Source organism: Oncorhynchus mykiss, chromosome 17, assembly GCF_013265735.2.
Source record: "Oncorhynchus mykiss isolate Arlee chromosome 17, USDA_OmykA_1.1, whole genome shotgun sequence".
Taxonomy (NCBI): domain Eukaryota; kingdom Metazoa; phylum Chordata; class Actinopteri; order Salmoniformes; family Salmonidae; genus Oncorhynchus; species Oncorhynchus mykiss.
This window is the reverse complement of record NC_048581.1, coordinates 23,171,934-23,186,381: the sequence shown is the minus strand read 5'-3', so window position 1 is coordinate 23,186,381 and position 14,448 is coordinate 23,171,934. Positions and strand designations below refer to the sequence as shown.

The 14,448-nt window shown below is 44.3% G+C and overlaps 1 protein-coding gene across 1 annotated transcript; it reads left to right on the top strand.

Annotated features, from left to right (window-relative positions):
* The first annotated feature begins 624 nt into the window (after positions 1 to 624).
* Positions 625 to 7,568, top strand: LOC110493470 (alpha-internexin). Its single transcript, XM_021567764.2, has 3 exons — positions 625 to 1,721; positions 2,483 to 2,607; positions 3,804 to 7,568. The coding sequence occupies exons 1-3, from the start codon at positions 660 to 662 to the stop codon at positions 4,141 to 4,143; spliced, it is 1,527 nt and encodes a 508-aa protein (XP_021423439.1). The 5' UTR covers positions 625 to 659; the 3' UTR covers positions 4,144 to 7,568.
* The last annotated feature ends 6,880 nt before the right edge of the window (positions 7,569 to 14,448 follow it).

Here is a 14,448-nt window from a genome sequence, read left to right as displayed (position 1 = left end):
CAATATCTGATGTAGGTCTATTGACTAGAGACAAGACGCTTCATAGTTCTTGGTACCTAATTGAAGTGTCAAATTATGTAGAAGGACATATATTACTTTCTGTAATGGGAGGAGTAGGTCACAATTGGCAACACTTCAGGTTCACCTTCTAAAATAATATACATTTCAGCATTACTACCGGTTTTAGGCTACAGAATAAATGTGTTAGGTAGCCTAAACACGCATCCTAAATCCAATAGTACTGAGAATGAAAACGGCATAGGTTTAGAACAACATTAAATATAGTTTAGTACAATGTGTCCAGTCTCCTCAGAGGTGAGTGGCTAAAACGAGATACAGTATTTCTTGCTGAAATCAGCACTGCGCCAAAACGGACAGTTCCATCTACCGACTCTAGCGTCCAAAATAGGTGCGGCTCCTTAGATGTGATTTTAATCACAAATATAAATGTGGTTATTAACCATTTAAAAGTGATTATAATCAATGACTCAGTATATTTAAGGTATTTGATGAGAGGTTGTTTTACCTGGGAAATCTGCAGTGGCCAGTTGGGCAGGCTAGAGGTTGCCATAAACCGGCTTTAATTATTGATCGTTGGAAGGTCCCCCTATAAAAAGGAGACGCGCCCCCTGCTCTGCTCCCTTTCATCACTCGCCAAGATGAGCTACGGATCTGACTTCAATTCCGCCTCTTCCTACCGAAAGATTTTCGGGGAGTCTCCCCGTTACTCCAGCTCTCCTTCCCGGATGAGTAATGCCTCTTTACGCAGCGGCGGTTACCGGTCCCACTCTCAGTCCCGGAGCATGGGCTCTAACCTGGGCTCCTCTTTCCAACAGAAGAGGTCCTCTGGCCGGTCCTACTCGCAGATGCCCATGCCGATGGAGAACTTGGATTTCGCCCAGAGCACGGTGCTCAACAATGAGTTCAAAATCATCCGCACCAACGAGAAGGAGCAGATGATGGGGCTCAATGACCGCTTTGCCATGTTCATCGACAAGGTTCGCAACTTGGAACAGCAGAACAAGGTGCTCGAGACCGAGCTGGTGACCCTGCGTCAGAGGCAGACGGAGCCCTCGCGCCTGGCGGAACTGTACCAGCAGGAGATCCGCGAGCTGCGCTCCCAGCTGGATGAGGTGAACGGCGAGAAGTCCCAGATCCTCATCGAGCGTGACAACATCGAGGAGGACCTGCAGAAGCTCCGCGGCAAATACGATGACGAGTACCGCCTGCGGGAGGAAGCCGAGCAGACCCTCAAGGCGTTCAAGAAGGACGTGGACGATGCCACCATGGTGCGTTTAGACCTGGAGAAGAAGGTAGAATCCCTCCTCGACGAGATCAACTTCATGAGGAAGGTGCACGAGGAGGAGGTGGCCGAGCTCATGAACATGATCCAAGCCGCCCAGGTGTCCGTGGAGATGGAGGTCTCCAAACCTGACCTCACCTCTGCCCTGAAGGAGATCCGAGGCCAGTACGAGTCCATGGCCTCCAAGAACCTCCAGTCCGCCGAGGAGTGGTACAAGTCGAAGTTCGTTGACCTCAATGAGCAGGCCACCCGTAGCCAGGAGGCGATGCGCGCCAGCCGGGAGGAACTCAACGAGTTCCGGAGGCAGCTCCAGTCCAAGACCATCGAGATCGAGAGCCAGAGGGGAACCAACGAGTCCCTGGAAAGGCAGCTCAACGAGATGGAGGAGAGGCACAACCAGGAGATTGGCCAGTACCAGGTAAGAAATGATTTGTTTACTTTAAAAACATTTTTAAAGCTCAAATGTGAGCTTATCTTTCTTGCAGTTTGTTTACAAACATGTCCAGGATAAAGCAAGAGATAAAGAACTGTTTAGTTTGGAAAGATATAGCATATAACCATGTGTAAAAAAAAAACATTCTGATTAAAAGAAAATCACAATTTATGTTCTAATAAAAGTGGGGAATTTAGATTTATAACATTATTTTAGAGCTATTAAATTGTTTTACTAAAATGCACCACACGAGAGCTGTAAAATAAAAGTGTTGAGATGACAATAGAAGCTGTTCACTCTCCACGGTGCTGAAACTATTCCGGTGGCGTGATACGACGCTCTGTCACCGGTTATAGGGCTGCGGTTGAAAGCGTCTTTTAGCTTTTTTTGAGTTTGGAAGTTGAAAACCACTGTTCTAATTTTAAAATACGCACGCGCCTCTCATTGTAACTGCGTTGTGTTGTACTTAGTAACTGAGAAACGCATTGACTGCTCTCTTATAACCGTATTTTATTTGGCGTTAGTGCGTCTCTGTACATAGTGATGAAATATTCTCTGGAGAGCTGCCTGTTCTTGATGATTTAAAATCGAATTTATAATCTTATTGTTATCGTTATTTTCTTGAGTCAGACCACCAACTCTCAGAAGAAAGGTAGGCTATATTAAAACATAGCCTATATCAACACAATTCACGTTTAGGGTTGCCACTGTTTCTCAATTTGTTTTCTACTTCAATATGTTACCAGGACAACATGGCCGAGCTGGACAATGACCTGAGGACCACTAAGAGCGAGATGGCTCGTCACCTGCGGGAGTACCAGGACCTGCTGAATGTCAAGATGGCGCTGGATATTGAAATTGCAGCGTACAGGTACTTAACATAATCATATATAATAATATAATATATGCAATTTAGCAGATGCTTTTACCCAAAGCCACTTACAGTCATGCATACATTTTACATAGCTTGTATTCATAACACTCATCCTTGTAATCACAACATCACAATGATGTATTACTGTAACATACAAATGGACATCCTATTTTATTTTTTTCCCCACCTTTATTTAACCAGGTAGGCTAGTTGAGAACAAGTTATCATTTGCAACTGCGACCTGGCCAAGATAAAGCATAGCAATTCGACGCATACAACAACACAGAGTTACACATGGAATAAACAAAACATACAGTCAATAATACAGTAGAACAAAAGAAAACAAAAAGTCTATATACAGTGAGTGCAAATGAGGTAAGTTAAGGAAATAAATAGGCCATGGTGGCGAAGTAATTACAATATAGCAATTAAACACTGGAATGGTAGATCGGCAGAAGATGAATGTGCAGGTAGAGATACTGGGGTGCAAAGGAGCAAAATAAATAAATACCAGTATGGGGATGAGGTAGGTAGATAGATGGGCTGTTTACAGATAGGCTAAGTACAGGTGCAGTGATCTGTAAACTGCTCTGACAGCTGGTGCTTAAAGATAGTGAGGGAGATGTGAGTCTCCAGCTTCAGAGATTTTTGCAATTCGTTCCAGTCACGGGCAGCAGATAACTAGAAGGAAAGACGACCAAAGGAGGAATTGGCTTTGGGGGTGACCAGGGAGATATACCTGCTGGAGCGCGTGCTGCTATGGTGACCAGTGAGCTGAGATAAGGCGGGGCTTTACCTAGCAGAGACTTGTAGATAACCTCCTAGCTTTCATATAGTTACAGTAGATTTATTAAGTTTGAAAATGTCATGCCTCAATACCTGCATGACCAACACTTGATCAGCATCACTTTAAAGATCCTGATCAATTAATGACATAGATTTAGAAATCATTAGCCACACGCCCTGAGGTGACTTACTCTCCTGGGGTAGCATGGGCAGGTCACATGACTCGTTTATATTTTAACCTGTATTTAACCAACCCTATCTCTCTCCCTTCCTCCCCTCCCGTTATCTCTTTCCCTACATCTCTTCTTCCTCTCCCTCTTCCCCTGCTTTCTTCTCCCCCCATCCCTCCCTCCCTCCGTCACACTCCCTCCCTAACACCCCCCCCCCCCCCCCCCCCCCCCCCTCAGGAAACTCCTGGAAGGGGAAGAGACCCGCATCAGCACAGGCATCACCTACTCCAGCCCCAGCATGAACATGAGGTCCTCCGAGATGAGGTCCTTCGGCATGAGGTCCTCCGAGATGAGGTCTTCCAACATGAGGTCCTCCGACATGACCTCCTCCGGCGACGTGGACTTGCCCAGCATGGGCAGCTACAACCAGACCACCAGGTACACCACCATCTCTGGAGGATCCCAGAAGGACGAGGGAAAGGACCAGGAGGATGGGCAGAGCAAGTCTGGCAAGGGGTCCAACGACGGAGACCAGAAGGAGTCCAGCAACGCCAACCCTACCAACCAGAAAAACTAGACTCTCCCCTTCCCTTAGGTTTAACCTTACACCTTCCATCCCCTCCCTCCTACTCCCCATCCCCCTCTCCCCCTTCACAGGGGTATTCTCAGAGAGGAATCCGTTATAGTTTAGACTCTACTACTACTACTGTGTAACCTACCACTATCCAACAACCAATCACGGTACTTCTCTCCACTCTACTCTCTTACTATGACAATAACAAAGTAGTTACAGGCACACTTCTGGCCCTATCAGGAGACACGTAGGTTATTGTGGTGATAGGAACATACAGTTCAGTACAATACTCCCAACAGATTACTCTCACTTTGGGCTCGCGCTATTGTATGGCACTAGCCTGGTTTAACCAGACTGAACGCTGCGCTCACTAGAAACAACAGTGAAACACAACTAAATCAGTTTGGGACTCCAGGCTAGTTTGGCACCGAGCTGTGATAGATGTCATTCAGTTCAAGAAATAATCATGCACTACTGCCACCGCCTATGATAATATTCTCTATACACATTCCATGGGGGGAGGGGTGTGTGTGTGTGTGAGAGTTTGAATTTGTGCACGGAAAACAAAAATCCAAAACATATCAGCTTGTTAACTGTTGTTAATACGTCTACTACATCCACATACTACAATATGAAGGGAAGCACCTGTATGGTACGGAGGTGAGAGCTAGAGATCGACCAGGTTGTTAAAGGAGCACACAGTTATTCAAACTCAGCAGAAAACCAAAAAGATCTGTGATCTTGCTGAGCCATTTTTTGCCTTATCTACAACGCAGACAATATTGCGAACTCTGAGTTTCAAAGCAATGCAGATAAAATTCTTGTTTTTTTTCCCCCAGACAAAACATCACGAGTAACAAAATCAGAGTATATCTAAAAGGCTTGTTCGTACCCTGGCCTCGTCACTGTCAATAGCATCTGCCTTATGATCCTGGTCCACTCAAATCTGCATGACAACAGCGCGTAGCTGTTTAAACTGCCACCCCTTCTACACCAGAACCAGAGCTCAACCAACAACGGTTCCATCAAACGCGTAATTACTCTTCAAGATTGCACCTCATGACAATTACTCTAACTTCTACAAAGGCCCAGTCCAGTCAGAAACTTATTTTCCGGTGTTTTATAGATGTTTACACACTATGAGGTTGGAATAATTCAGTGAAATGGTGAAAATGATGATAATGCCCTTTTAGTGTAAGCGCTGATTGCTGTTTGAATAGACCGCCGGAAATCTCAGCCTGAAAGTGAAACTAGCTAATAATCAAACTGTTATTTGCATGATGTATGTAGCATATCTCAAGCTTGCATGGTGACAGATTGTTAGAGGGCCATACTTCATTTTCACATACTCATAACGTATAGTAGGAAAACAATGGGATGCTAGGTTCCACACTTCATTGCCAGTGCTTTACATTGCCATGTACACAACACTGGTTTTAGAACACGAGGTTGTACGTGCTTAGTTGGCCAGTAAGCTAGACTTGAGATGAATGCCATCATTTAGACAGGATGTGACTTCGACACACGCTGCTGACATTGTCCTCAGCCTCACTGCTTGGTTCTTGTGTGATGATTATGCTAATGATGAGGATGTCCGTCATGACGAGGGTCATATTCAGGGCACTTATGTATCGATCTAGATGGGATTTCATTTGTACTGACGATCAGTTTGTGCAGGCCATGACTGGTTACAAGAAAAGGGGCAATGGGAGAAGTGGAAAGAAAAGTAGGAGGTGTGGGACTCTGAGAAACAGGGAGAAAGGAAATCAAACAGAGAGAGAGAGCGAGAGAGAGAGAGAGAAATTATCTTTCTCACGACAGGCTCAATCAATCAAATAGAGAATGCGTAGGTAGCAAATTACGTTTTAGAACGAATGCATGGGCTTCTACGTGGTCCAATAGGGTGTGACGGACAGAATGTTATGCATGAACTCCATTTCCCACGTTCCATTGCGGACTCCTGAAGCCCGTTTGAATTAACAGCGACGTCCAGCCTCTGAACAGTACCACATCACGACACTACGCCTTAGGAACACAACAACTAACAAGCCAAACAAGCCAAACAAGTAAACAAAAACAAGCCAATAGTCCAGTAAAATGAACCGGACCATGATGCTTTTAAAGCACCATGACCTCTGAAAAATACGGCCATGACGGAATTATTATGTCTGTTGTGAATGATCATGAATGATCTCACCAATAGAAATCTGTACGTAAAGAAACTAGACAGCCCTTTGGTTTCCTTCGTGTGCACTGCCAGGTTTCAACACAACTACTTATGTGAACTTACCTCTGTATCTTAGCTTGAGTGCCAGTCTATTTCTGCTATGTTGCCAGCTCATTGTCTCTCATTGACAGAGAGTTGGCAAGAGAGCACAAACAAATCTGGAACTCGGCTACCTCTGTATCTATGTCTGTCTGACTGTCTGTCACGGCCCTCTAAGTCCTGACCGGCTGCACTCACTCACCCTGCGAATGGAAACCACTGATTTTACAACAGACTATAGAAAGCTGTTGATTGGTGGAGATGTGGTTGCCGTTGTTTTACACGAGGCTTGCGTTACTAAGTGTCTGAGTGTCTGGAGTTGTATGTGTTTGTATATGCGGACAGTTTCCTGGGGTAACTCATAGTGGGGAATCAGGTTGGGAAAATCAGAAAGTTTGGCCTACCGTTTCCTTAATTCTTGAGCTCCAATGTAAAGGACATTTACAAAGGAAAACTGGGTGCATGTACAAGCACAGCTACATCGACAAGTACAAATACGAGTACAAGTACAAATACGAGTACAAGTACAAGTACAGATACAAGTAGCCTTGTACACAACCACAGGTTTAAGTTTAGAATAGCTCTGACTTCAACGTAATCAAGAGGGTCACAGGTGTCTAAATACCATTTGCAACAAGCCTCTACAACAAACCTCACTACTACTACTGCAGCACTGCCAAACTTTTCTAAAATGCATGTGCGGCAAAAACAACTTGTCGTGTACAAAATAGAGCTGTTTTTGAATACCCGTTGCCACGCAAAACCAAAAACCGACAAAGATAATACAAAACAAAACATGGAATGAATGCTAGAGTGTTGTCAAAATGCCTTAAAACACCAGCCGCTTTCTAACTGAATGGGTCCTGACTTGCACTTCAAGTTTAACCTCCACTTAGCCTCCCATAGATATCAACGCAAGTGGAAATAGGACTTAAGTGGAAGTCGGGATTCATGTGCGTCTACGTGTGGTTATGTTTAGGATGTTTTATTCTCAACCATCTTCCTCTAGCGTTAAGAGCAACAGCTACCATGCTGAACTGAATAACTGGAAACATGTCAACGCTTAGTATCTGAATGTAGTTTGATAGGCTATGCTCTGACTCTGTACCTTACTGCTGATGTATGGCACACACCAATAAAGACTTAATGTATTAAGACTGTATCTCTGGGCTTGTTGTGTCTTTCTGATGGGTTTTTAAAGGACTTGCCTCGTGGAGTGAGCGAGCATACCAAACCGGGCACAATTCCACGTCTATTCCACGTCGGTTTCAATGTAATTTAATTGAAATGACGTGGAAACAACGTGGATTCAGCCAGTGTGTGCCCAGTGGAGTGCACTAACTATTTGACTTCCGAAGCGCTGTAACACATTAGACCCAAACTCAAACCTTTAACAGTAATGTTTCCCATGTGCACTCAGTCACGGGAGATCTCAACCAAGCCAAATTACATCATACATCGACGAATGGGTGGATCCTACTATAAAGTAGTCATTTTTAAGCGGTAATGCAGTCATTATGGTGGTAATGGACCAATCAAGCGAGGTTTAGTACATCTATGAAGAAAACATGTCATCCCATTTACTAATGAGATTCTAATCTTATTCAGACAAGATTAACAGTGGTATGATGGAAAGTGGTTTTCCACTCTTGGTCATGCTAGGTAAATGAATCTAAGAAATATGCAGGATCTCACTTTAGATGAATCAATTATTCTTAGCTTTAAGTGAGCATCTTCTGTGATTCATCTAGCGTTACATGTGTTAATGATTCTATCAAAGCCTAGGTTGTTCATTAGAAGTTGAATGTGCAACAGATAAACTACATTAGTAGACCCATTCACTCTCGCAGTTCCCTTTCCAGCTAGAGCACTTTTGTTCATTCTGTTAATGATGAAAGAAGTAGGTAGGAATGTAGGAATGTAAGAATAATCGTTGAACAACTCACAAATAAATTCATGAATGAAGAACAAAAGATGTTCATTTCATTTTGAATGTCCCGCCCCTCCATCTGTCAGGTGGGAAATGAATGACAGTAGTTGTAGAATATCTCTGTGTCAAGAAGTGATGCTGAGACAATTAGGGCTGTAGTCTCCAGGGTCATGGGAGAGAGACACCTTTATAGATTGTCTGCCGTGTTGACCTTTGTATCTCTTCCTCTACCTACCTCATACACACACAAGAGCGCGCACACACACACACACACACACACACACACACACACACACACACACACACACACACACACACACACACACACACACACACACACACACACACACACACACACACTCACAAAACCCTCCCAACACCCAGGCCTTGGGCCTCCATGGACCCCCTGTAAGCCCCTCTCTCCCTGCAGCCTCGGTGCCTGTGGGCCGGGCCAGATTGGGCTGGGTGGTTCTGTGTGTGTGACGCACTCTGCAGTCCTTCAAAGATTTATACCCCTGCAATGCTGCCGAGTGGAAGGTCTAACGAGAGGCTCACACAGTGGCACGCCATGTAAAAGCCCTGTTATGAAACAGCCCTGCATCAGATCAGACCACCCTGCATCGGAGCTATGCCTTTCTTACCTTGTTACCCAGGTCCCAACTTAACAACCCTGCTCAGAACATTCAGAGATGTTGCCAGATATGTATTTTAGAGAGTGAAACAAATGCTGTCAAGAGTGGATGGCTCAGAGGCCTATGCAAGAAACAATCACAATCACACAAGGCCAGTGTAGCGTGCTGATGGCTAATGTCCTGCTTGCGTCAGCATGTTGTGCACATGCAGTTAACACACTGTGTCACGCATAATGTTTTCCTTACAGTGTAAATGATGAACTTAAATGACTTAGTTGGAGTGTATTGGATATGCTTCAGTAGGGACAAACTCTGGATATCCCCAGTAGCTCCATAGCGTGATGGCGACATATGTTCTAAAATACCTCTACAACGAACTACGTGAACAGAGAGAGGAATGACTAAGGCAATCATGACTAGTCAACTTGTCAGGCAATGGCATCTGTTTTGAGGAAACATTCTCTCTCTTTCTCTGTTCCTATCTCTCTCAACTTCTCTCTCTATCACTATCTCTATATATCTCTCTCAGGGTCTCTCTCTCCCTGTTTCACCCCTGTTCTCTCTATCTTTCTCCCTCTCGCTCTCTCTCCCTCTCTCCCTCCCAAACGCCCTCCCTCCTCGTCCTCCCTCTCTCTCTGTGAGGGATGTTCTGAAAAATAAACATGTTTTATCTTTCCGGAGTCATGGCGATGAGTCTCAATCTCCTCTCTGTTGGCGGTGGACAGGGAAATTACAATCAGGCCGGAGACTGTGGCTGCGGAGCGAAGGACGTCATAAACCACACACACACACACACACACACACACACACACACACACACACACACACACACACACACACACACACACACACACACACACACACAGTTGACTGGGGCTGGGGGAACGAGGGAGGCCATAAACTTCATCTGGCCATCAGCGCCTCGGATCAATGCAATCACCCCTCTGTGGGAGAACGGGAGGAGTGAGTCATCATGGTACCAGGCAGGCCATTCGTGATACAAGTCAGTATTTGACGTCCATCCATGTCTGAGGAAGTCGGGAGATGATGTGGAAACCTGCCACTAGGGGCAACAGTGAGCACTGTTACCTTCAAGTAGGTTTCAGTTTTGTTGATGGGGATGACGGAGAGGCACCAAGCGTTGCATGTTCTAATCCAGCGATAGAATTGTTTGTTTTTTTGTTTTAAGCCTATCCCAAACCTTAACCCTTACCTTAACCATTCAGAGTTAATGCCTTGAACACTTCGAAATTTGACGTTTGAGAAACATGGATGAATGTGTAATTTTGACGTGTGATTGTGAGAGCTTGTAGCACAGCACGGACAGATGCAGAGTCACACACACAGATGCACATATTCACATACGCACACATCACGCACACACACATCCATACACACACACTCCCATAAATCATCTCATTACTTCATCAGTCACTACTTACTGTGACAAGTATGGAGAGTAAGTCAAAATCCCTGAACCCATGGGCTCACTGAAAACAACAATTACGATACATTACCATTACATTCTATATATATATATATATATATATTCCCTATAGCAACAGTATGATATCAGCCTGCAGCCTATTCTAATGAAATGAAATCACCCACAGCTCTGACCTCGGCTGCTCCTTACCCCTGTGGGAGTAGACCCATTCATCACACTCTCTCACAGGCTTACCTGTCACTTAATCCACCCACAGACCCATAAACGCAACACACACACACACAAATGTGCGCATGGAAGCGGATGCATACACGGGCACACACACACACACACACACACACACACACACACACACACACACACACAAAATTCGCAGACACACACAGTCTCTCCCGCCCACCACTACTTCAATGGGCCGTAGAAACACACATTACGGAATCAAGGCAGGGAATACGACTGTTACTGAAAAATTCCTTAAATTGTAGCTTTAACCCACATGTTATGTATCACCTGATGGCAGACAGGAGGAGGGAGGAATTATTGGTTGTAAAATGGTGGACGTGCTGCAGTCTCCCATCTCAAGGTCTCATTAGAAAGTGATTCATCATCTTGAGAGGTCACTGTCCAGGGCTGTTGATGTCATCAGTAGGCGACCTGAGGGTTATCGTTAAGCTTGAACTGTGCCTAATGAATGTGAGAGAATACTATGGCCTTCAATCTTTTACCAGTACCTGTGGAGGCCGGTGGGAGGAGCTATAGGAGGACGGGCTCATTGTAATGGCCGGAATAGAATGAATGGACAGGAGTCAAACATGTGGTTTGATGTGTTTGATGTTGTTCCCAATAATTCCATTACAGCCAATACACTGCCCATCCTCCAATAGCTCCACCCACCAGCCTTAACTGACCAGAACATGAATATGTAAATAAGCATGTTGTTTTACAGTTTCTCTCAATTGCTAAAACACTAAAACCCATTGGCTGAACAAAGACTAATTTAGCTAATTATGCAGTTTGTTGTCAATACCTTAAACCATTTCACATGGTAAAATACAATTTGTAGATCTCACTTAGACTTCTCAGCAAAACTCTAAACACATTCTCATTCTCAAAACACATTCTGCACTCTAATGCACATGTCATCCATACTGGTAAACACAAGTGGCAACAATCAAATACAAATAGAGAACACATGTCATTGATTGAACACAACCACTCAAAATTGATTTAACCTGTTTCAAATGATGCAACACAACCAATATAAGCCAGTTCAGAGAGCAAACAGGTTGTTGAAGGTGGGAAGGAGAAAGTCTGAGAATGGATACTGTAGTACAGTGCATTGTAGGCTGTATACTGTACAATGGATGAATTGTATGGCCCTGAACATTGTGCTTTCCATTTATTAACAGTACTGACTGCTCAATAGATTTTGATTGGTTGCAGGTTCATATCAACAAAGAACAAGAATTACAGTATCACAGAGACAAAGGACAAGTTTGTGAGATGCAGGGTACAGTACTGTAAAAAATAGGGGCACAAGGAGGAGGAAGAACAAAAAACAAAATTGCAAAGAGCAAAGCAGAGTAGTAATTTCTGATCGATTTTGAGCTACTATGATAGAACATGTTTTCGTTCATCAAAAGACAATGACGGAAAAATATGAATATTTTTTTAGATTAAAAATGTACTTCTCCCTGAGAATTGTATGTTTTGAACAATGTGTTTTCTATTTTTCGGTGTATTGTTTACTGACTGCTTGAGAGTGTACATCATTTTGATCACTTTGTTTATGATTTGAGAGCAGTGTTTGATTTTGAACACAGGTGAAACTGTTTTGAGGCGAATGTTTCATTTTGCAAGAGGAGTCAGAGGTCATGTAAATAGTGCTTGAAGATGAGGTTTTGTGTTTCATGTTTTCAGGAAATGGAGCAAGGTTTCAGGAATTGTGTTTTAGCAATTGAGAAAAACTGTAAACACACTGTATTTGGAAAATGCAGATGGCATATGCAGATGCTGTGCAGGACCTATGATCTATTTATCCAATCTTTGTAATGTTTCAAAATCCTTTTTTTCTAGGCAGACATAGACAATCAACGTGTAAAAACAACAAATATTAGGAAAACACTTCTTTGCATAGCTTGGTCTCGTTACCTGTAAACAAAGTGTTAATTCGGGGTCGCTAGCGGCTGCTGTTGCCTTGGATACTGTTGCTAACGTCCCGCTGTGCTCTAGCGGCCTTGAGAGCGACCTCTCAGACAAACTGGGCAGTCAGGAAGATAGACAGACACACAGACAGACAGGCACGCATGCACGCACGCACGCACACACACACACACACACACACACACACACACACACACACACACACACACACACACACACACACACACACACACACACGCACACACACACACACACACACACACACACACACACACACACACACACACAGTCCTGTCAGTGCCTGGTGTTGCATCCAAAAGACGAAGAAGATCACAGTTTAAACTCATGGACAAGTAGTCTCTCAGTCGATAGGATCCCAAGCCTACAGGTTCAGTATTCAGGGACCAGTAACCTCTCAGTCGATAGGATCCCAAGCCTACAGGTTCAGTATTCAGGGACCAGTAACCTCACAGTCGATAGGATCCCAAGCCTACAGGTTCAGTATTCAGGCACCAGTAACCTCTCAGTCGATAGGATCCCAAGCCTACAGGTTCAGTATTCAGGGACCAGTAACCTCTCAGTCGATAGGATCCCAAGCCTACAGGTTCAGTATTCAGGGACCAGTAACCTCACAGTCGATAGGATCCCAAGCCTACAGGTTCAGTATTCAGGCACCAGTAACCTCTCAGTCGATAGGATCCCAAGCCTACAGGTTCAGTATTCATGGACAAGTAGTCTCTCAGTCGATAGGATCCCAAGCCTACAGGTTCAGTAGTCAGGGACCAGTAACCTCTAAGTCGATAGGATCCCAAGCCTACAGGTTCAGTATTCAGGCACCAGTACCCTCTCAGTCGATAGGATCCCAAGCCTACAGGTTCAGTATTCAGGCACCAGTAACCTCTATCTAAGTCAATAGGATCCCAAGCCTACAGGTTCAGTAGTCAGGGACCAGTAACCTCTCAGTCGATAGGATCCCAAGCCTACAGGTTCAGTAGTCAGGGACCAGTCATTGTTTCATTCAGTGGCTGCAGACAGAGCCCCAGCTGGTCATAGTACAGAGGCTATTACAAACAGGACAGTATGTTTTTTTTATCATGGTGAATTCTCATAGAGGTGTGTTGTGTGCTGTCGTGGCAGTTTACTGTGATTGGAAAGTGTCCCACATCCAGCAAATAATAGGCTAGCGTTGTTTTAGTAGCCTGCTGCCAGCAGTAGCTTTATCTCAGTACTCCGACAGTCTCCAATGTCCCGGCCCATTACACAGGCGTATATGTGGTGCCCCTCTGGGAAATCATAGAAATAGCATAAGTCAAATGATGTGGGAGCCCAGAGTCCAACAATCATTATTACTGCAGATAAAAGGGAACATCAAAAACAAAAGGTGTCTTCAACAGAAGAGCTGCAGGGGCTAAGAATAATACAGGATATTGACATGGTAAAGGCCTAAACATAGAGTATTGATAAGGTAATAAAACCCCCAAAAAAACATGTGACCATCAAAACTATAACAAAAGCACTGCCTGGACGAAAAATAGCGTATTGATAAAGAACATCCCACTGAGCACACACACTGGTTGAATCAATGGTGTTCCCACATCATTTGAATGGAATTACGTTGAACCGACATGGAATAGATGATGAATTGACGTCTGTGCCCAGTGGGATAATCCAGAAACCAAGAGTATGTCCAAGCAAAATATAATAGCTAGCAGCTACACCAAACCACATCTCCAATTACTACAATCAGTGTTTCCCCATGAACGAGAAAAAAATGGTGTCACATTACCCAAAAGGATAAGTGACTCAGGACTCTCCCTGCTATGAAAACAGCGTGTTTTTTCCCCCCAGCTGGTGCTGATTATAGATCAGA